The sequence below is a fragment of the Ictidomys tridecemlineatus genome, chromosome 13 (genome assembly GCF_052094955.1).
Source record: "Ictidomys tridecemlineatus isolate mIctTri1 chromosome 13, mIctTri1.hap1, whole genome shotgun sequence".
NCBI lineage: Eukaryota > Metazoa > Chordata > Mammalia > Rodentia > Sciuridae > Ictidomys > Ictidomys tridecemlineatus.
In genome coordinates, this window is record NC_135489.1 from 67345813 (window position 1) to 67370232 (window position 24420).

A 24420-nucleotide genomic window follows, 5' to 3' on the forward strand; every position below is an offset into this window, starting at 1 on the left:
TTTCTATGAAACAAAACCAGGCAGGAAGAGCTCTTTATTATTTATGACTAACATGCTTCTGTTTTTGCTTGCTTATAAATTCACGTCTCTTATGGAAACTCTCAAGGCAAATTTGGAATTTAATGAATAAAAGACTACCTTACATTTTTAAAGACACGGTATTTTATTGTAAAATAGAAGGTGATTTCGAGAATGAGCCCTAAATGTTACAGGAGTGAAATACTCGTGTAGATCATTCCTCTCTTTTTAATTTCTGCATCTTTAAAGAACAACTTTATTTGGTGGGTATCTTAAGGAACTGGTTACAATTCTAAAAAAATATGAATAATATGACTTTACACTAGCATTGAAATTGACCGCCCTCACTAAGGCTGTTCTGTGGTTCAATTTCTATTTATTTATACCAAGGGAAGCCCTCAGGGGGTCTGGGACTTTGCAGATTGATTCTAATTCCATTTGTATTGTTAAGCTGGCAAATTCTTTAACAAAGCAAAATAATTGGGCAGATAACATCCTTTAAAAAAATTGTTTTAGGTGTAGATGGACATAATACCTTTATTTATTTATTTTTATATGGTGCTGAGGATCAAACCAAGCACCTCACATGTGCTAGGCAAGTGCTCTTCCACTGAGCCCCAGCCCCAGCCCAGATAACTTCCCTGACAGTTGGTTGAAGTAATGGGCCAGCTCCAAACATTGAGTGTAACTGCATGCCCCAGGCATGTCAGGAAAAAGCCATTCTACTGTTAGAGTCTCTGCAAGCAGACGTTTTACTCCCTAATTTCATGATTATTAAGTGAAAGAGTCTCTCGGTCTTTGAATTTCTCTCTAATACAACTTTGGCTGCAGCTAAAAAGTTGAAAAGTTCTGATTTAAACCTTTATTCATTAGGAAGCGGGTTCTTCATGAATCCCTCATCTCAACCCACCCCTGCACTTTTTCATATAAAACCCACATGCTATGTTTGAACACCCTGATAAAGGGAGTTATACACAGCAGAAAATTGTATAAGAAGTGAAAATATTAATTTTTCTAAGTTTATACTTCCATGTGAGTGGTTATCAGCACTGTTTTTACCTTATTGATTGAACTGGTCATTGGTAAGTGATCTCAAATAAATGTGTATGTGCGGGAACATCAGTCTTCCCCTTGTTCCTGCACATTTTTATTAGTTTTGATTTTTGATTAACGTGTCCTAATTGTACATGGTAGTGATCCAACCTCTTTCACCTGCTCTCCCCCATACACAGCTGGAAACGAGACAAAAAGTATTTTACATAAACTTCTTTGCTCTCTCTCTGGTCTTTCATGATGATGATCAGGTGATGACACTAGGCAGAAGCACTGTCCTTTGCCCTAGGCAGATAAGGTTGGGGGGGGTTCCCTGGATACCCCCAGAACTCTGGCCACAGGAAATCTGAGTTTTGAAGCAGAGTAGGAAAGAAAACCTGCACTGATGTGGAGACAGCCAGGTGACATGGGATGAACTCTGCACCTGAAGTAAAACCCCTAGGATGAGAGCCCTCCCACCCTAGGTGGTAGCCACTGACCTCCAGCCATCTCCTGTCTGGAACCTAAGGGGGTGGGGCCAGATCCATGCTAGGTCCCTTCCCCACCCTCATGTCCCATTCACGTCCATTCTTCTGTAGCATTGGATGTTCATCACCCAGGTGTTTTACCACCCTGGGTGATGTGGTTGATGGGAGCATCTTTATTTCCTGGAGATTAGAGGAGGAGATAAAAAATTCAGAAAAGCAAATTTGAGGGAAGCTACTGTGTTTATGGACATGTTAAAGGTGCTGATGAAATTTCCACTGTCCCATAAATACAGAAAACTTGGACAATGGTGACTGATGGAGAGACCCGGGAGAGGGCGTCACATCTGGGCTAAACGTTAGTAGACATTCTTGAAAGAGGGCTTTTCCACAGCAACAGAGCGCATGTGCTCTGTCATCCATGGAGCGGAGGCCAAGGGAATGTGGTTCTCTGCCCTGACCTGGATCTTTCTCTGATTTCTCGCAGGGATTTTCAGGAAACACAAACGCGGACAGCGTGGTGCACTACCGGCTCCAGCCCCCCTTGGAAGCCAGGTTCCTGCGCTTCCTGCCTTTAGCCTGGAACCCCAAGCGCAGGATTGGGATGCGGGTCGAGGTGTATGGGTGTGCATACAGTAAGTAGCCTTGGTTGCTGGAAGAAATCCACATCTGCATGGGATGCCACAAAAGCCAAACTGCCAACTGAACTTGACTTCTGAATTTTAAATAACTGTGAAGCCAAACTGATTTTTTTTTTAATCTTGTGTTTATTTTCCCATGACAGAGTGGACTTTAGTTTTTACTTTTTATAGTTGAATTTAGAGGTGGACCTTAATCAAGATGTATTAATATTTAGATTTCCAGAGTTTAACAGAGTACTTACAATATAATAGCCATTGAATAAAGTCAATAAAGTCTAAACCAGGGACAGATGAAGCTGTTCTTCTGATGCAGACACTCAGTATAGGAATGCAGAGGGGATGGGGGGCTCCGGTTTCTTGGGCACAGCGCCTGCTCAGTGGTGTCTCAGTTCTGACTCTGCCTCTCTCTGTTGACGTCCCTGGGAAATCTCTGTACAGCGCACTGAGGCTTCACTTTTTCTTCCTTGGAAGGGATACATGTATATGCATTATGTCAGCCTCTTTTTCTCATCTATTATGTCATTATGTCAGCCTCTTTTTCTCATCTATTAACTATAATCAAAGTCAAAAGACTGGCTTGTAATTCTAGCTCCTTGGGAGCTGATGCAGGAAGGTCACAGGTTCAAGGTCAGCCTTGAAAATTAAAAGGGTTGGGAATACAGTTTAAGGGCAGAGCACTTGTCTAGCCTGTGGGAGACCAAAGTAAAAAGAATGGAACTAATGTGAGTATATAACACAGACGTGAAAAGCAGACCATGAAATTGTGTGGCAAGAGTTTATCATCTAGCCGTTATTGGATAATCCAGGATATACTTGTTCTATTTCTTTATATCATCATAGATTATTGTCAGAATGGGACAATAATAAAAAAATAATTCCTGTGTAGACCTGGAGAACATGCAAAAAATAGACTGGATGGAATTATCTTTGGCATCTCAGGTTTGGTCAGGTTGGACCCCCGTGTGATACAATTTGCACAAACATCCGCCTCCATTCTTTGCTAATCCCGGCTTTGACCTTGCAGAATGTTAATTTTCTAAAACATAATATTCATCTACCACCCATGAAGCATTTAAAGTCATGAAATGCTATTATTCACATTCTGTGACTCAACCCCTGTGCAAGCCAATTAATTTCCTAAATCTGTAATCTAATGTTTACATTTCTATGGAACATTAAGTATAATGGTGTTGTTTTTCCATCCGACTTTCTTTTCTCCCCCCCCCATTGGTCATTTTCTTTCATCACTGTATTCCCTTGAACCCAGCTGAGTTCACTGTTGCAATGGCTACAGTGTCTGATACTTGGAATTTCTCTTTGATGCTCTGAAATTAGCTTGTCCTCCCATCACTCTGAAACAACTTCAGGTTTACTGACTTCAAAGCAGAACACGCTCTTTGATGGGGATTTGCCATTAGCTTGATGTTCCTTCATGAGGAGATGCTACTCGAGCTCCTCAGAGTAATATTGGAAAGATCAAAGCTCCGTGACCAGTCCCAAGAAGCACAGTGCACCATCCAGATCTTGTGGAATCTCTCGGCACTGTTAACTTTTGTAGACTTGAGCTGTTGGGTAAGAGTCACTGAGGAAACAAGATGCAGATGGATAAGATCTCACCACTACTGAGTAATTCAAAATATGTCCTCCAGAAGGTGAATCTCTACAATGTCCTTTTTGTCTTCGAGGAATTATTTTTCAGATGTATTGATTTTGTGTACGCTGTTGACACTTTATGTTAATAAGGGTGGTACGTTTTGGTATTTTCATGTGTATGTCCACTGCCCTGTTTTGATTCAAGAACTTTATTATGAGATATGACGTTGCTTTAAGGCAGTGTCTTTTCCCAGTTACACTCTATTTATAGCAAAATGCTCACTATCGCTATAAATTTTCATGGATTCTGATTAGCATGTGCAGTTTCTCTATCTCTGCCGCTTTTCCAGATTCTAGGGATTGGACCCAGCCACCCACATGTGCTAGACAAAGGGCTGTACCACACGTTGAGGTATCTGAATGGGGACATAGATTTTACCAAATTCCTCCCAGACAGGTGAATACTGTCTGTGACAATAAGTTCTTAGTCTTTCAGGAATTAATCTTTGAGAAACTCTGAATGCATCTGTCTTTGGCTCTTTTCCAATATTCCTTTCTGGGAAGCGCCGTGATGATGTAATGGTACCAATCATCTTCAAGTGTCACTTCTACACTCTCTCTTGCCTCTAAAATGAATAGATAGACATACTTCCCAGTAAGATTTAGGTCACCAGCGATTGAAATGAGTCAGGCTCAGGAAGAGGCTGGCTGGCAGATAAGGAGTCAGCTTGGGTGTGGGATAGTTGTAAATATCTCTTTCCTTGCCGGGTGGGATCCAACCATGAGACTTGAAAGTTGAAGATTTCTTGCATCCTTCAGAAATGAAATTCATTATCATTTTAAGCTGCTGGCTTTCCTGTAAGTCCTCTGTGTGCTGTTGAAAACTAATTTCCACCTTTTTTTTTTCTCTCTGCCCAGAGCTCTAGAAATCATAAGCACTTATCCACTGTGGGCCTTCTGTGTGCTAAGCACTGTTGTGAAACTCCATGGATGTTAACACGTCAGATTCTCACAACAGTCTTGTGAGGTAAGGCCTGTTTTCAGTCTCATGTCACAGATGAGGAAACTGAGCTCAGAGAAGGTGTGTAACCTGTGTAGGATGGAACTAAGATTCACGCTTTAACTCCTTTGTCCTTCCTCTGAACTAGTACTCTATATTATGAAATGTCCCTAAAAGGAAAAGAAAAGAACTGGTAAAGGGACTAGAACAGAGATTTAATATATAAGACAAATTAACCTCCATACTGGAAAATATAGCTCTATCTAATGGTGGTGTATCTGTGTTGTTAATAACCACAGAAATCCAGTAATCAAAACTATAATCTCAATTTGTAAGTTGAACAATTATAAACCAAGTTCATACCAAATTAGACAAGCACTTCCTCTTTTAAGCCAAGAACTAAGTTGTCTCCAGTCATTTTGGATGGCAGAAAAACTTGAAGAAGTTTGGTTCTCTAATTTTCCAGTGTCCCTCTGCATTTCCTATTCATATAATTGAATTTTATACCAATAATTTTTTTCTCTTAAAGGTTATTATGAAAGTTTATAATAAACGTGATACTGAATTTTTATTATTTTTTGTTTTTATTCAAATATATATTATAGAGGTTCACTTGTATTGATTAGGGCTATAAAATATTTATTTGCTCTTACAAGAGTCTTAAATTGCTAAAAATGTGGCAGATGGGGAAAAGGTTGACTTTTAGACTACCTGCAAGCACCAAGTCCTGAAAGGCTTGCTTCCCTGATGGGCAGATCACTCCTGAGAGAGACCTTGTGGAGATCTCCCTCACCAGCACTCAATTTTCAAAAATTAAAATTGCTGCTTAATTTTTGAGCTAAATGTTCTTTATCGAAAACATGTGCTTTTATTTAGTTTCATTTTTTTCATGTATTGACTTCACAAGTCAGAGTTGACTATTTTTTTAACTTGGATTTTTTTTATTATATTAACTTATTTCATTCAAAAGTCCCCATACTGAGTTAAAAGCATGTGTTTAAATTTCTAGATTGAAGCAGCACAGTCACATTCGACAAGAAGTCAAGGCATTACCTAATGGACTAGAGTTTCAAGGTTATCACCTTGAAACTGGGCTTGAAACAAGTCTTCTAACACTTATGCTTTTCCATTTGCCTGAGAAAAACATTTCAGGAAATCCCCTTCGTATTTCTTAGAAAATCAATCCTGCTGTGGTCTAGCGTAGTCACATGGGGAATAAGGAAAAGCAAAACTCAAAACCAGATCGAAATCACCCAGGCAAGACCTCTTCAGGAGCAGAACACTGTGTTAAACAACTACAAAATATAAAAGCACAAATATTAACGTTATCTTTGAGCAACACATAAAGACACAGAGGTGATGGGAACAGCAAAATGTGAAGTCTTTGCTGTCTTTCGAAAGCTTTCCTTAATTAATTGCCATTTCCTAACTGTATGTGGCCTCATTTGGATTTGACAGTTTTGCTTTTAATTGTGCACATAAAATTAGTTCTATAACAAGGAATAATTGGTTTACATATATTTTGCACAGAATGTGTGTGTGTGTATGTAAAGTAGCACTTAATACAATAATTTCTCCTGCATACATTAACCCCATGTGAGAAAATCAGACTTGTAAACTTTCAAATATTAAGCTGCACAAAATGGATGAGTTTTTGAGGCACAATTTTTTTTTAATATATTTTTTGCATAACCTAAAGAAAAGGGATAACTACACAAAAGACTTGCAGAAATATTATTTTGTGAAATTAAATACAATAAACAATCTATCTCAGCTTGAATATTTGGGCTGGTTGGCTTCTGACGGCTTCACATGTTTTGTGCACCTCTGTTTATTAGAAACATATATTTTTCTGAAGATAACTGCTTTCTTTTTCTTCCTTCTACTTTGAAAAAACACGAGAGATTTTTCTGGGTAATGTTAAATTTTTTTGTACGTCTGTTGTTCCATCTTCAGTTGATTTTGACAGATGTTCTTTTGTATTATAGATAAGACACACTTGTTTTTTGATGAACTGAATGATCATGACCTTTATAGTTGAAATTGTAAGGCCCCATTAGAAAACTGAAAAGAAACGGCAGAATTGTAGTTCTGGCAGGCTTCTCCGGAAGGCCCAAAATAGTGTTATTGAAGTCATGCTCTCTCAACAAACCATCGAAATAAAAAATGTATGCCTTTATTAGTTAAAGTCCTCCAGAGAAACAGAACCACTGTGTGTGTGTGTGTGTCTTTTACAAACAAACAAAATCTTCACTAATGTGTGTACATGTATAAGAATCAAGAGAAGTCAAAGTTACTGGGAATGAATAAATCATTTAAATTGAGTGACACTTATTCTTAACAGAAGAACAATCTTAAAACAGACAACTCATTTGGTAGAAATATAACATTTCCTGATTTTTAAAATATTAAATAGAATGAGAAGAAATAAACCAGTATAAAGACAGAAGTCAATGAGAATATATTAATAAATGTGTTTTTCAATGATCAATTTGGAAAATGAAAAAGCCTACCAGTGAGTATTAGGTATATCAACTTGTGACACCAATCAAGAATACATTGTTATCAGTGTTTTCCTCAATGAGCAACTAGAAATGTAACCTGTGTGTTTGCGTATATTGAGTTGTATTGGCCTATCCATTTTCAGGTGCAATGTACAATGTATTACAATTAGAATTACTTTGTCATATCCTCTTTCCCAGGATCTCAGGTGGTTTATTTTGATGGACTAGGAGCCCTGCTATACAGATAGGATAAAAAGCCCATAAGACCAATAAGAGATGTTATTTCTTTGAAATTTAAAACCATGCAGAACAATGGGATTCTACTCCACAGAGAAGGACAACATGGAAATCACGTATCTCTGCAATTAATTAAGGGAAAACTTGTCTTTTCTCTTAATTCAGGTAAAAGGCATTTGTTCTTTCATGCCAGTGATTAAAATAAAAATCTGGATAGTTGGAAATACATCCATTGGTACTTAATTTTCACAGTTAAGGAAAGAGACCATATGATTTATCAGTGAAACCAAACACCTTTGAGAGTTCAGGGACACATTACTGATAGTTACCCTGGAATAATGAGTGCAAAGTGGAATTGTCATGGGAAAGTGCGAATGAGAACTGAGGGACATTGCTAGCAAATGCATCCAGCCTGTACACATCTCCAGTATGATTTACGCAAACGGCACTTATTTTGACAACTGTGTAAGAAGGCCATTATAAATGCATTATACATATAATATATCACATATTGTCATTATACATAATCATACAGATAAGAATAGGCTGTTGTGAAATTATGAGCTGGTACCGATAGTGATGTTCTAGCAAAGAAAATACTTGCAAGGTAAATGAGGATTTCATGAAAAGTCATAAAAAACAAATCACTAAAAAAAAGGCAATTTCAACAAAGTATAAAAATGAATACAAAAGAAATCACAAAAGATATCAAGATATCATTGTGTTCAGATGAAGAGAAAGATGGATGATAGCTATGTGGGATGGAAGGGTGGACATAAGTTGTAGTGCTGATGCAGCAAAGGGAATCTATGGTTTTTAACAGAACCACCCCAGCCTGCTGTGCTTTCTCCTTTCAGGCAATGCCAACCTGCAGCCTGCTGGTGCCCACGTGAACCGCACCCTGGGCAGCCTGCTGGATGACCAGCACTGGCACTCCGTCCTCATCGAGGTCCTCAGCACTCATGTCATCTTCACGTTGGACAAACACACTCGTCATTTCCATGCAAGGGGAGAATCTAGTTACCTGGGTCTTAACTTTGAGACTATCATAAATTGCATAATTTTTAAAAAAATGTAGTTGTAGATGGATAGAATGCCTTTATTCTATTTGTTTATTTTTATGTGGTGCTAAGGATCAAACCCATATGTGAGGCACGCGCTCAACCATGGAGCCACAACCCTAGCCCTATAAACAGTTTCTTAACTTCTTTGAGGACACAACATCTTTTGCAATGTATCTCCAGTATGTATCTAACTTTTCAATAACATCTATTCTACCTGTTCTTCAAGGACAGATTTGAGCTACTTTTGAGCACATGAAGAATCAGAGCAAACCAGGAAAGCTGTGATGAGTGTCTGATACCCATGGTTTTGGCACATAATATCTACAGAGACCCTGGTCTATACTAGATCATCGATGATTTTATTACCTTAACTGTGTAATAACAAAATATAGGACCCAGTGTAGAGGTTGGCACTTTATGGGCCCGAATCTTGTCTTATTTTAAAAGAGCCATTTTGTCATTTTAAAAAGTTTCATTGGAACACGTGTCCTTTTCCAAAATATGTTGTCTATAGCTGCTTTGGTGCTAAAACTACATTATGGAGTGGTGCAGAAGGTACCAAGTGACCCACAGAACAAAAAATATTCACAACGTGGCCTTTCACAAAGGAAATTTATCCACCTTTTTCTTTAAGTTAATGCACAAAGTCTGGTGCTAGAAATAACACCATCAAAAAGTGCCACCTAGAATAGGGGGGCCTCATTTGAAATGAACAAATGTGGAAATATAATTGGACACAGATGGATTTGTGACCACCATTGCTTGCACCTATTAACCGTAACTGTTTTAAACAGATAATCAAAACATCACTAAACAATGTTATTTATGTCATTTTTCTTTCTAAGATCAGCTTTGGAGGAATCCCGACATCTGCAGGGTCCCTGGCAATCTCACATACAAACTTTTATGGATGTGTAGAAAATCTTTAATATAATGGAGTGGATATTGTTGAATTAGCCAAGAAACACAAACCACAGGCCCTTGTTATGGTAAGAAACTTAAAAGAAAAGGGAAGGAAAATGAATTCTTAGTGTTTTGTGCCCTTAAAATATTTCTTTTGCCCTTAAAATATTCAACTCTTATTATTTAAACAGTGGACATGTGATAGAAGTTTTTTATTATGTATTAAAAAGCTAAAAAGTAAATGTGCCTTGCAGGACATGCTTATTTCATGTTAATATGAAGTAAAGTAACTTCTTATTTTTGCATGGAGATCAGACTTTGTATGTCTCAAATATTTGGGGTATTATTATTCTCAGGGGACTAATTATTTTGCAATGAAAATCTCCAATGAGCTATCCCTAAATAACTGGAAATATTTCCAAATCAGTAAACTTTTTTCCATGTTTAAAATTAAAAATACCTAAGTTTTGGGTTACAGGGCAAGTTCATGTTCAGTTTGACAAGTCTTAGAAGCACATCACGGGACTACTTACTGATATTGTTTTAAAAAGTGTTTTCTTTCCTCTTATGGGCTGCAAGGAGTTGGCTTATGGGTTTTAGAACCAAAATCTGACAATACCTTTGGTTCTGGCTCACTAGGTCACAAAATGAATGATTCACTTGGGTTTGCAGGTAGAAAGGGGAAAAAATATAGCCATGAGACCTATGAATCTTCCAAGGAGCTTAAGGGGAAAAAGAGAAGAAGGAGGAGGAGGAGGAAGAGGAAGAGTTAGAAGCCTACTGTGAACCATGCCAAAGAAACATAAATGGTGGCTAAGAAAACATTAAGGTGCTCGAAAAGCGAAACACGAAGGGAACACTGATAAGAAGGCTCCAGGTACCTTTGACAAGGTGAAAGATAAAGGAAGAACAGTCTTTTACCTGAAGACCCCATCCTTGGAGAAACTGAGACACTAAATATTTCTGGGACATGAAGGAGAAGGGAGAGTCTCGGTTACTGACACCAGCATTGCCAGAGGTGCATTCTCAGAAACCAACCTAATGCAAACATGTGTCTGGACAATGGGCCTCCACACCAAGAGGCCTAGCTAACACCTCCGGAACTCAACCCATCATGTATTTGCCAATCCCTGGTGTAAAGAAGAGTCCTTCATCCCCGCCCTGACATCTTTGGCTCTGTTGCCCTATATACTATCATTGAGGTGAATGGGAATGAGTTAAGAATGAGTCACAAGCAGCCACAATTATTGGAGGGACTCAGACATTGTTTTCCATGCAAATTTCATATTACACTGGATCACTGATGGATTTCTTGGCATAATTATCATCTGATTATAACCAATCAGGATAACCACAATAAACCTGACACTTATGGAGTCCTAAATATCCTTCTAAAGAAAACTATTAACCAATTAATTACATTGGTTGAAGATGGTGAAATGTATCAGTTTGACATGGAAACAAGCAAAAAGAAGATTCCTTCCAAATTATGCATGGGAATAAAAAAATGGTAGATATAAGAATTCCATTTTGAGAGTTATTTCAATGTCAGATGTTCTTTATAAAAATAGAAAATCTGTTGCTTCAACATTTAAAAGGGAAAAATATATAATATATATAACATATATATATAATATATATATGATATATATAATATATATATATATATGTATATAATTTGGTAAATTCAATTGTCATAATTGACTCATTCACCTAATCATCACTCATCTGTTGCAGGAAGCTTCACTTCTGTGTGGGTGTAAACAACTACCACCTAAACAATGAGGACAAGTGTTTGGAACAACTCAGCCCCGGTTGGCTGAAGAGGGAGAGGCAGACAGTCAGGAGTGCACAGAGTGCTGTTTATTGGGGGTCTTATGGACAGAAGCTCCATCCTGGGTGGCAGCAAAACCAATGCATCTCCACAATTTGGGTCAGAAGGAGGGGCATATGTATGGATTAGGACAAAAATTACTTCACGCAAACCAGAATATTCCTGGCTTCTCTTAAGCTAATACCAAAGAACTGGGCTCATTCCTGCACCAGGGTCAGATTCTGAAGCTCCACCTACTACTCTAATGGTCTTATCTATTTGTAGTTTGTTGCAAAACTATGCAGAACAAAACTGGCCAGCTTCCTCTGGGACCATGATTGTTATGATTCAAGATGGCTGTGGTCAGGTCAGACTGGATCCCCACCATTTGCAGCTGACAAAAAAATCAAAAAATTAATAATAGTCTGATGGTTAGATTTATACTATGGGTTAGTGTCTATTACTGTTCATCTTTTTATATTTAATTCATCATAGCAATTTTTTTACAATAAAATTCATCACATTCAGTAGAATTTTTTAAAAAGCCAAGAATGGATATTCTGATTTATATACACATATATATATATATATATATATATATATATATATATATATATATATATATATATATAGTTTTAATGTACATTGAAGATTATTTTAAAATTTTAGTTTCTGAAGTACATTAAGACCGAATTTTTAAAAATATGATTCAGTCTTAAAAGTGACTTTAATCCTTGGATCAGTAATTCTAAAACTTGGCTTTAGCTTGGAGGCACCAGAGGAGATCTAAAAGATACTCTCACCTCAATCCACTCCAGGAGACTGGGATTTAATTGGTCCAGTTGTGGATTTTTAACAGCCATCGGGTTCAACAAGGCTTGAGAACCACTAAACTAGAGTCTATGTTACTTTAGTAATGCTTCCCCCCGACCCGAAATCATATACAGTATATTAATAAAAATTATTCCAAGAAAATTCCAAATAGAATAAAAATTGCTTTCTCTATGTAACTGAAATTCATACATGTAAATAACTACCCACTGTTCCTTCCTTCCACCATCTGAAATAAAAAAAAATATATATAAAGAACAACATAAAGATGGCGCCTTACTTGCCAGATATTAAAACATGCCCAAAGCCCATAAGAATCAATATGGTGTTGGGTTGGGTTAGGCCAGTTGGTAGAATAAAGCAAAGACATCAGAAAGATCCCAGTCTACTTGTAAGTTAGTAACAAGTTGTAGGGTTCAGCTCAGTGGAAAAATGGAGGAACCATCTCATAAATTCTTCTGGAAAAGACCAGTGTCCAGAAGGCAGAAAGTAAACCAGGATCACTATTTTGAATATACCAAAATATGTAAATTTCAGGAAGATGAGAAACTAACAACAATGATAGCAATTCTCGGAAGAAAGTCTGCGTGATTATGCATAGAACTTGGTGGGGGGCATGAAACTTTCCTAACAAACTGGAAACTCAAAAGCAACCCAAGAAAACAGAGACATGATTGAGTATAAAAATTAATATCTTCATGCTAAACACACTTTAAGCAAACTTTTTATGTAACTGCCTGAGCTGGAAAAAAAAACATTTGGAATACTGTCAAAGTATAATTTCCAAAAGCTAAACAAATATGAAGCAAGTAATTGTTGAAAAACCTTATGTCAAAAATGTAATTGACTCATTAATTAATGAGAAAATCAATAAAATAATGAAGTTGGTACAAAGTATATTCTGAGGAATGTAATTTAGGAAAGATCAAATGTTGTTCAGGAGAACAGTCAGAGGATGGAAATGTCCTGGTCATTGTCATCCATCAGAGGACTGGAAAATGGTAAACATAGAATAACTCCTATTGAATTAGATGATACCTTTGCTAATGCTGAGAAATAGAAAGGAGGAGATTTTCACACACACACACACACACACACACACACACACACACACACACTCTCACACAAAGTCATCAGGATAGGTTTTCCCAATTATGATAATACTTACATTGGAAAATCAGACAAATAACATAGATTCAAGCTTTATCAAGTAGATTAGTTGATAACATTCTGGATTGAAAAAAAAAAGCCCTTGTAAATCTGAGAAAAGCACCGTGAAGATCTAAACATGACCTTTTGTTTTATTTATAGGGAAATGTGTCCTTCTCATGTCCACAACCACAGGCCATCCCCGTCACTTTTCTGAGCTCTAGGAGTTATCTGGCTCTGCCAGGCAACTCTGGGGAGGACAAAATATCTGTCACATTCCAGTTTCGAACATGGAACAAAGAAGGATGTTTGCTGTTTGGTGAACTGTGGCATGGTGCGGGAAGTTTTCTCCTCTTTCTTAAGGATGGAAAACTCAAACTGAGCCTCTTCCAGCCAGGACAGTCATTGAGGAATGTCACAGCAGGTAATGCATGTTCACATAAACCTTACAACCAACCAGAGGGGGAATCATTGTGTACTAAGTCAATACCTGAGGTCACAAGACACCTAATGCTCTTATTTGGAGGAACAGGATGGCCATTTTCCTTGAGGATCTCCCAGACCGTTTATATGAGGGACATGTAGCCATTACTGTAGTGATTCTTGAACCCCAAATGATTATATACAAGAAACGAGAATTCAGCAGCTCTGGAGGCTGAGGCAGGAGGATTGCAAGTTCAAAGCCAGCCTCAGAAACTTAGTGAGGCCCTGTCTCTAAATAAAATATAAAAAGGGCTGGGGATGTGGCTCAGTGGTTAAGATCCCCTGGTTCAATCCCCAGTACCAAAAAAAAAAAAAAAGAAAAAAAAAAGGAAGGAAGGAAGGAAGAAGTGCAATTTTCTGCAGATCTACTCCTGATATATCAGAAAAATATGTCCTATACTTAAGCTCCATTTCCTGATAAACAGGTGCCCAGCCTCCATCCAGTAGAAATGCTGAGGGGACCTAGTGAAGCAGACACCACACAGAGATGTTCACTTTTCCGTTACTTTCCTCCCTTCTCCATCTCTCCTCCTCCCTCTGCCTGCTCTCCTGTTCTGCTATGGGGAGAGGTATTCTCTACACAGTAGGTAACTTGAAGCAGAGGAGGAGATCCACTGAAGCAGCCATGGGGATTCTGAGCCCTGGGTTCTTGTAATCTCAGGAAGGATCTCAGATGAGTCACATGCAGGAGTCCATTTGGGAAAGTGAGAATAAGAGAGAAGTGTACAGCACAGATGCTGAATGGCTCAGACTGTTTCTGAAGAGAAGGGAGTGGCCTTACAGAACTGAGGATTTCTAAGGGGTTTGAGTTTTTTTGTCTTTGTTCTATTCTCTTGAACCCCCTTAAGTGGTTAATTATGTGAGGTTCAGTGGTTAATTATGTGAATTAAGTAGAAGGGAACTTGATGTCAGGGTCACAAGGAGTCATAACATGTTTTTGGTGACAAGGGAGGGTCCTGGCCACCTGGTTACAAGAGATGGTGGTGGCATGGTCTGGAACTGGGAGTTCCATTAAGGGATTATAATTAACTGTGGTTGGAGAAGGTTCTGGAACACCAGGCTCATCTTTGTGGAGCTTATCTGCTTTGATGAAAGTTCTCCCTGATTTCAAGCTAGACTTCCCTGAAGGGATTATAATTATGTATGGGTTGGCGAAGGCTGGACAGTTTGTCCCCCAGCCCTGCCATTTTGCAGAAGGCTACCTGCCCAGTCAGGCTCCCTGTGGCCTCAGTTTGGGGACTCACGGAGTTTTCTTAGTGATGTGTCTGAGGTCTTCCCTGTTTCTTACTGCCTTCTGTTGTTCTTCCCCTACCCACCAGCTCATGGCCGACTCGCCTACCAGACAAATTGATAACTGTTGCCTTGTCCTGAAAGATGCCAGCAAATACCAGGAGTCCTTACCCTTTTGCTGAAGGCTGACCCATTTTCAAGACACCCTGTGTTCAGGGAAGAATCCCAGCAATTCAAAAATCACAGAAGTCCCCAAGCCTCCACTATTTTCCCCTTGTGAAGTGGTAACCTTAGTCTTCAAAGAAGGGACATCAATAGGAAGAAAATCTGGTTTTATTATCACAATGGTTATCCCCCCCATCAGGCCACCTTTTTCCCATCTTTGTCCCAGGACCTGTTTTTGTTGGGCAGATGCTTTCCCTGCTGGGTTAGGGGCTTAGATCCTCAGGAGACAAACCTAGCAGTAGATTTGATACTAATCTGCTGTGTGGTGTGGGCAAGTTTGGTAACTACAGGGATTATTAAATTTTCCTGATTGGATTTGCAAATTTAGGACAAGATCTGAGTCCTGAATCTGTGTCATGCCTAAATCGGCCTCAGGGCTTTTCTTAAAACAGAAAGGGAGTTTAAATAAGAAGAAGGGGCAAAGGGTCATTTTCCATAAGGCCAGGTGATTATCAGGCCCCAAACAGATTTCTTTTGGCCTGAGACACACTTGACTGCTGCTGAATATTGCTTATGAAAGTTGGATTTTGAGACCTATGAAGAAGGAACTTAGAAGGTAGGGCCTTATTTCAATACTTCTGGAGTAATCCAGCAAGCACAGATATTAGAATCTGTATCTACCATCCCTCTGATCCCAGAAAAATGACTGAAGATAAAACAGAGGTATTCAGATTGGATATGTATTCTTCATGTTTTGAAAATGCAAAGCTATTTTCTGTTTCCTCACAAAGAGCATTCCCCACAATACACAAACATATGTCAAAGATCAACTCATTCACTAGTAACAGAACCCATTCTGAGGAAATAAAAATGAGATAACCTGCCAGTTTAGTGAAACTTCTTCACAAAGAGAGAAAAGAATGAAATGGTCTTATTATTGAATAAGTATTAAACCAGACTTCGATGCCCATCTCAGTGATTGCTATCAAGACGATAAAAAAAGAGAAAGAAATCTCATCCATCTCTGTAGCCAACCAGATGTCACCCATTACACATAAGTCCTCAAGGTTAAAAAAATCTAATCAATAAGCCAGGCTCAGTGGCACATGCCTATCATCTCAGCTGCTCTGGAGGCTGAGGCAGGAAGATCACAAATTTGAGGTTAGTCTCAGCAACCTAGGGAAACCATGTCCCAAAATAAAAAAATAAAAAGGGCTTGGGATGTGGCTCAGTGGTTAAGCTCCTCTGGGTTCAATACCCAATGCAGGAAGAAAAAAAAAAAGAAAAGAAAGAAAGAAAAATTCAAGAAACAAGACCATGTAAAAGTAGAAGGGAACTATCAATGAAGAGGAACAGGATGTGGGAGGAGAGGTGATGGTGTGTGGGAATGTCCAAAACATGTCACCTTCATGGGAGAATGTGAGGCCCACTACTAAGTATAATTAATATGCTCTAATAAAGAATTTCCTACCAAGAAAAGATAACTCCTATTCAAGTAAGAGGACCCAACAGGGCCTTTTGCTACAATAGCCCATACTAAATTCCTCTGGTAGATGGGGAGACCTCTGTATCGACTCCTTGTTTTATCCAGAAGAAAACTACAGCCCTTCCCTCTTTGACAAGCAGGTAAGTCACAAGGTGGGGCCAGCACCCTGGTTAAACCCCCACACAGACATCTACAAATCTACATGTCAAAGAAATGTCTCCAGGACCCCAAGAAAAAAATGTCCTTAGGTTGTCAAACTACAAAAAAATCTAAATCGAATTTTTATAAGTTTTTTTTTATAAGATTTCTAAAGTTATTTTAAAACTAAGTATTTTTTTTTCTAAATCTACATACACATCAAAGAGGCAGAGGAAGAATTTACATGTTTTTCTAAAGGAAATGTTCTAAGAAAAGGGAGCGCAAGTGAAAGTCTTTGGCATTAAGGAAGTTTTTGTTTGTGTGTTGCTGAGGCTGGCTTTGAACTTGTGATCCTCCTGCCTCAGCCTCCCCAGCCATCGGGATTACAGGCCTGCGCCACTGTGGCCAGTGATTTGTGTTTTACACCAGGAAAGCCAGTTCAAAAAAGAACTCCAAATGCTTCACATGTATAGTCAGAAAAAGGAATCCTGAAATGAAATTGCACATAAGTGCAAATCTAGCAAAACTGGTCAGTGTCCAAAGAATAGCAAAGCCCTGTGTTCCTTCCTTGAACTGCTTATGTGTCTCTGAATAGATCTCACATGCATTGCTCTCTGTTCTCAACAAGTCAGTTTCTGTCCCAACACGGTTGTAAAATACCTAGTCGAAGATAGAGAGTTATAAAATCAGCTTAATTCTTTTATTAAAAAGATTCCCAGCCACCTCTTTGGTGCATTTCAAAGTCTGTTCAGATTTTTTCCTTCAGTAGTTAGAAATTATTGCTAACATGTTTCATGTTTCCTAGATGTGGCAAAGTGCTGAGCAAGCGTTTTCTCCAGTTCTGGTTTGCACTCTAACAAGAATTAAATACAATCAAAGTCCTTACATCACACCCACACACCCACCACTTTAGCTGATGGATTTGGGAGAGTGACATTGCGCTTCCAATTTAGTTGTTGACAAGAGATCATCTTCACATGCAAACATATTTTAAAAAGCATCTCTGTTGTAGAACCTTACTTCATTAATTTAAGATTTCTCATTAAAATGTTCATAAATTCTGTGTATGATTTCCTTGGATATAAATTATGGTCAAAGACCAATTATAACCTAACAGTAAAAAAGAAATTATTTGCAGGATAAATGATAAACTTAAAAAAAATTACACCAAGTTTACTTTCATTTTTCAAAAGATATTTTTAGAGAGGGCACTATCAGGATTTTACACAGTTATAAAAAAATATGTCAAGGATTTTATTTAACTCATTAGTTAGTGAGGGAACCAGATGTTACAACAAATTTAAAGGATAATTCAGAGGATGACAGATAATGTAAGCAGAAAGTGACAATGAATTTACGTATAATATAAAACTAGTCTGTTTCCTGGGGTGGGACTAGGGGGGAGGAGGAAGGAGGTCAGTTGGGTTTCCACCAAATTCACCAAATTCATTTGCATGTCTGGGGACAACCATCTTTCACTTAATTTGACTTTTCTACGGTTTTAACAGTAGCAAAGGATCTCAAAGAAGGTAAAAGGCACAGAGATGTACAGTATCAAAGGAACACAGAGATTGTGTTTAGACAGGGCCTGTGTTTACATTGAGGACATTAGTCATCTGGTGCATTTCAAAGTACAGTTTTTCCTTATTACTCTTAGTATTTCTGTTTCTGCTTCACATATCACTGAAGGTTAAAAGGGAAAACTGGAATACTAACGTTAATCTTTAAAATATAAGAACCACACTACATTTGAAATGCTAATAATATATTAACTTTTTTTTAAAGTATTTGTGGCAAGGAAATAAAATGAGCAAGAACCATTTTAATAATTAGCAGGCTTTCTAAGATCATCATCTAAAATGCCTAATTTTGAAACACCAATGAAGTATTCACATAATAGGCTAATTTCACTTTTAAGCCATTTATTGGCACATATCTTTGACATATTACTTAATGAAAGAAAATAATAGACTACCTCTAGTTATTATAAATACTTAGTGCTTAAAGTTGTCATCAAAGAATTTATCATGCTATCATATTATTTCAAAATAATATGATATAATAATAAGGATATAAATGTAAATATATAAAAATAGTGTACTTACATGTAAGGTATACCTCTAGTGACTTCCTAAGCATTTTAAATCAAATATTAAATAAAAGAAGGTACAATGATGTCTGCAATTGTAATGCTCTCATTCAGAGAACACAGGGACATATGTTAAAAATTTTAGCTGGGGTTGTGGCTCAGTAGTTGAGTGCTTCCCTAGCTTGTGTGAGGCACTGGGTTTGGTTCTCAGCATTACATTTAAATAAGTAAAATAAAAGGTCCATTGATGACTAAAAATAAAAATAAATTTAAAAAAGATTTTATTTAGCTCATTAGTTACAAGGAAATCAGTAATATAAACCAATCAGTTCAAAGGAGAGTTTCAAGTACTATGCATACTGGTTGACAAGGAATGACAAAATGAGTTTACAAACAGATACAACTTCATCAATAACTAATTATTGTATCTCACAGGCACAATAATTTGCATTTCTGTGGACAAAAATCATTTTGCATTGCAACCAATTTTGCTCAACTATTCTGAAGTCCCTCAAACAGTGAAAGCAGGTTGACCTTGATGGATGCACTATAGTGGGTGCTTAATGATGATAAATGATCATGATTACTTATTTATTTTTTCCTGTTTTATTGCATGGTACATATGTTTCCCAGAGCCTTGGCTTCTCTAGAATATCTTAGGTATTTCTTTCATCTGATAAATGAAAAGCATGTTTTGTCCAAAGTGACTAGTAGTTTAACTTTACCAGTGATTGCAACTTTCCCTTGTTGCCAAGGAATAAAAAGGGAAACGTTTTACTAAATCAAGGAACATGGCAGCCTTTCCTAAGCAGAATATCTGCTGGCTCTTTGAGTGCAGCGAGAAAACATCACAGCCTTGGAGAGGGAGCTCAGAGAAGGGAGGCTAAGGAAGGTGTGATAAATCTTCATCTTTGGGATGTTCACATGGAAGGTCCTCATGTCATTCAAATTGCCAATAGTAAGAGGTACTTGCCAATCAGTGATCCGGCTGCTGATGGCATCAGGACAGCTTCACATCTTGCCACTTTCTTCCTGGAGTTGTTTTGATGGAGAGAATGCAATATGAAAGGAAAATTCATCCTTAAAATTGACAGCAAGCCCACACATCATGCATCCCATAGTTACAACGTGGACCATCCTGTGAGCACCTTCAGTGAGAGTGCAGGACGCTGTCCACCTGTGAAGCTCTGGTTGTTCTCTTCCATTCTGAGGAGTGCACATCTGATCAAAGTTGCTTTAGGATGTTGCTTCATGTGATAGATTTTATAACAACCCTAAGGGGCAAATTATTTTGCAAATAGTCAATAAAGCCAAGAACTATCACTTTAAAAGTAAGGGTTTATGAAGCTCTGACAGGTCGGAGGGAAAATGCCATCCAAACTCTTTATGATATCAAATAAAATTAACTACAGGAGATTATTTGTCAAACAGTGAATATTGTATCACCACTTACAGTTTAACATTCTGCCTGTGAGTTAGAATAATGCTCAGGCATTCAAGAGCACATTTGTATAAATATATATGTGCTAATGTAATACATGCTTGTTACTTTTATTTATGTCATAATAGTATTTATTTTTACCAAGATCATTACAAAAATATTTAGAAAATATTTAATATTTTTCAAAAGAATGTACCTATCCCATTACATGAATATACCTATCTTATTTATTACCTCTGCTCTTCAATTTGACTATTGTTAGACAATTGTCCTCTCTGCTTTTATCTTTTTATAAAATTATATAAAAATTACTTTTATAAATATTCTTGAGCTTGTCAGGTTTTTTTTTAGTAAATTTTGAATTTTCTCTAAGCATGCCTATTTAACTGAATTTACCCATTTGAATGTAAACCTTGGAAAACAATAGATTTAACCATTTTTACAATGTAAAATGGTTAAGTTGAATTGATGCACATGAATTAGAAATAGATCATTTCTTAACATAGAAAACAGCCTCTGGTACAGCTAATGTTCATTACCCAGTTTAATACATTGAAGACCACATGATCCTATTACTACTACTACTACTACTACTACTACTACTACTACTACTACTACTGGTGCTACTACTGAATATTGAGCCCAGGAGTGTTCTCCCACCTACCACCTAAGCTACATCCACAGTCTCTTTTATTTTGTATTTTTGAGACAGGGTCTCTAAGTTGCTGAGGCTGGCCTTGAACTTGTGATTCTCCTGCCTCAGCTTCCCAAGTTGCTGGGATTACAGGTATGCACTCCAGTGCCCAACTCCAGATTCTTCTCAAACATTGCGCATTGCAAGCTTTAAGAGGATTTTATTCCATTCCATTCATTGATTGAATTAATTCCTTGATTCCAATAAATAGAATCTTCATTGCCTGTTCTTTGAAATTGTACAAGTGATTGATAACATAACGTCAAAGACAGATGAATGAAAACCACCTATGTTCTGTTATCATTCTTTAATTCTTTTTTTTTTCAAGCAATTGTTGAATTAAGTTTGACAGTTTGAGGTTTTATTTGAATTATAGTTCTTGAGTAATGCACAGATGTTAAATAATCCATGATAAAAAGCTAGAAAATAAATGTACCTTTGGTCACACTGGTAAAATAAAGAAATAAATTCCAAGTTACAGATCAATCTAGAACCCATAGAGCTATGGCATTTACTTTTTTTCGGGGGAGGTACTAGAGATTGAACCATTAAGCCACATCCCCACCCCTTTTGTGTGTGTGTGTGTGTGTTTTATTTAGAGACAGGGTCTCATTGAGTTGCTTCAGGCCTTGCTGAGTTGCTGAGGCTGGATTTGAACTCATCATCCTCCTGCTTCAGCCTCTCAGGCTGCTGGAATTATAGGCATGCACCTGGCAATACCTAATATTTAAATGATGGAAAAAATAAAGAAATTAGATTCCATAAGCTTGAAAAGAATAATGCTTTGCAATCAACACAAACAAGTTTTTTTTTAAATAGGGCAAATAATAAAAAAATTCAAAAGCTAAAATCTCATGAAACACAACCAAAATTATTAATTTGATTTATGATTTGTTTGGCATTATGCTGTTAAGAAATGAGGCACCCATTTCATATTCACAAGTTAAAATATTTACTGAATCAGAATTAGATCATGTAAGACCCATAACTTATTATATAGGCCAAAGCGAAGATTTTTTTCATATGTTTAAAATGTTGTTAAGGAAAAGAAAAAGCAAGGAGAATATTTGATAGAGATCATATTGTGCTCCTTAGAACCTTAAGCATTACCACCTAGCCTCCTACAGAAAACATTTGCAGACTCTTGTTTTAGATAAATGCCTTGTAATTTGATTCTGCAACAAGTCCCTTTGTAATGCTTTCCTTTCTTTAATAGTAGTGTGCACTTTTATCCCTTCTCTTAATCTGGCAACACGTGAATCTAAGTTCCATTATCAAGTTATGTACTGTAGCTCAGCAGATGGTGGGAGAGTTCAGATCACTAATTTTCTACATGTTTGAATTTATGTGTGGGTAATATTGCCTAATTCAAATCAAAGTTGTGGTCTTGCTCATACTTACCAATGAAAGTATTTCTCTTCCACAAAGCCCACACGGTCAAGGTAAATTATATCATAAGCATCAGCATTTGTACGTTAGTTGATGGGTGTGATGAGACTTTTAACATGTAACTTATTATATTGGAAATGATCAAGTATCTGTTTAATTTCTGTTCGCTCATGGAACAGCCTATACTGTTCTTTTATTTGTCATTATGTGCCCTAGAAGTGAGATATCTCCTTTTTCTTTTTGTACTAAGTTGTTAACACTAGAATGTAGTCTTTGGTTATATATGTGACTAAAGCACTAAATACTGTTAGTAGAAAAGCCAATCTAAATATTTCTGTTCAGTCAACATAAAACTAGTTTTAAAATATTCTCAAATGCACACACATTCTAACACACAAAAACACCTCCAGGGTAGATATTAAACATGTTTAGATACATAGGAGCATCCAACTATATTTTTAAGTAGCATTTTCCACACTTCACAAATACAGAGGCTCTTACATGAAATACGGGCTATGACTTGACTTATTTTAACTTCACCTTCATTTTAATTTCTCTTACTAATGCTACATGATGCCAAAATTTATTATTTCTTCTTCGATGAAATTTTAAAAGTCAAACATCTCTTCTTTTTGATGTGCAATAATTCCTTGTCATGAATTTAAAATCTTAATCCCCCCACCCCGACTTTTTAAACTTCTGAATTCCAGGTATTATCCTACATTTGATTAACTCTGACTTGTGTCCTTCTCACCTATCTAGTGAGTGATGTAATGTGTCACCTCCTATCAAAATTTGAAGCTACAGTCCTCAGAATAAATGCTGTGGACTAGCTTGGTGACGTTGTGGATTTCCTCCTGTCTTTGTCTCTGTGTGCAGGCTGTCCCAACAACAGCAGTGCCTGAGGCTCATCTCCATTGGTGGCACAGTGGTGGATCCAATCTCAGTACAGCAGGGGACGCTGGGGAGTTTCAGCGATCTTCAGATAGACACCTGCAGCATCACCGACAGGTAGGGTCCTCCTGGGTCATCTCAGCAGATGCCTCCAAAGCTAAAAGGAAAAAAAGGCAGACGCATGGGGGGAAAGTGAATTTCATTCGCTTATTCTCTCTTTTTATCTACTATCTTTCTGCAGGGAATAAAATAGTCATATTACAGTGAGGATTCAAAACCTTCATTTTTAGTTGTATAAACTGTGTTTTTCGAATGATAGCATTTTATAAAAAGGCGTATGTATACCTTAAGAATTTTAATTAAAAATGGCCCCATGTTACTGGGCTCTTAGTCATCAACCCAGTGCTGGCCACCATGCCACTTGTGGGTGGACATGCTGAGGGGCAGTGTGTCTGGACAAGTCACTGTTGTTTTCATTTGTGGTGTCAGCTACCAAATACCAAATCTCTTCCATGGAGCAGATATGAAGTAATCTCTGGAACTTCACCACAGAGGTTGGTGAAGAGAGTTGTGTAATGACAAACTCAGTGAAAGATGGAGACTACAAGAAAAATATTTTAATTTTTAACAATTAAGCATTCACACAGTTCACACTGCTAGTTATTATGCCTTATTTCTATTACTCTTTTGGCTGAAAACTTATAATCACTTAGAAGAATGATATTTCTCTGTATGAAATGCCTTATTGCCTTCCCCTTGGCATGTGCCATCAATAAATAAATGCAGATTATGACACGTAACTATAAGTGTGGAAACATCACATGGTACCCCACAAACCTATACAGCTTTAATGTCAATTAAAAGAAAATAAAGCCAAGAGTTAATGCTATATATTAAAAATAAAAAGTTAATACAAATTTTAGAATGTCCAAACTTACTGCCTTCTACTTCATCAGTAGTTTGTTAGTCATTCTGCTTTAAACATTAGCCATAAAACTGTCTTCTCCCCCTAAACTTGTTTCAGTTTACAAAGCATAGTGATATTTTAAAAGAACATAATTTCTATGAATTGAAATTTTCACTACTTAAGAACTTGATTTAACCAAGAATAATTTCCCCCTTGAAACTTCTGTCGATTTGT

At 37.3% G+C, this 24420-nt stretch overlaps 1 protein-coding gene across 1 annotated transcript in view; it reads left to right on the forward strand.

Moving 5' to 3' along the window:
- The window catches only part of LOC144369669 (contactin-associated protein-like 3), a 137604-nt gene that overhangs the window by 53467 nt on the left and 59717 nt on the right, over nucleotides 1-24420 (forward strand). Inside the window, 6 exon segments of the mRNA XM_078029823.1 lie at nucleotides 2023-2170; nucleotides 7472-7675; nucleotides 8368-8550; nucleotides 9418-9563; nucleotides 13433-13851; nucleotides 23265-23396. Of these exon segments, the coding sequence (XP_077885949.1) occupies nucleotides 2023-2170; nucleotides 7472-7675; nucleotides 8368-8550; nucleotides 9418-9563; nucleotides 13433-13851; nucleotides 23265-23396 (1232 nt within the window).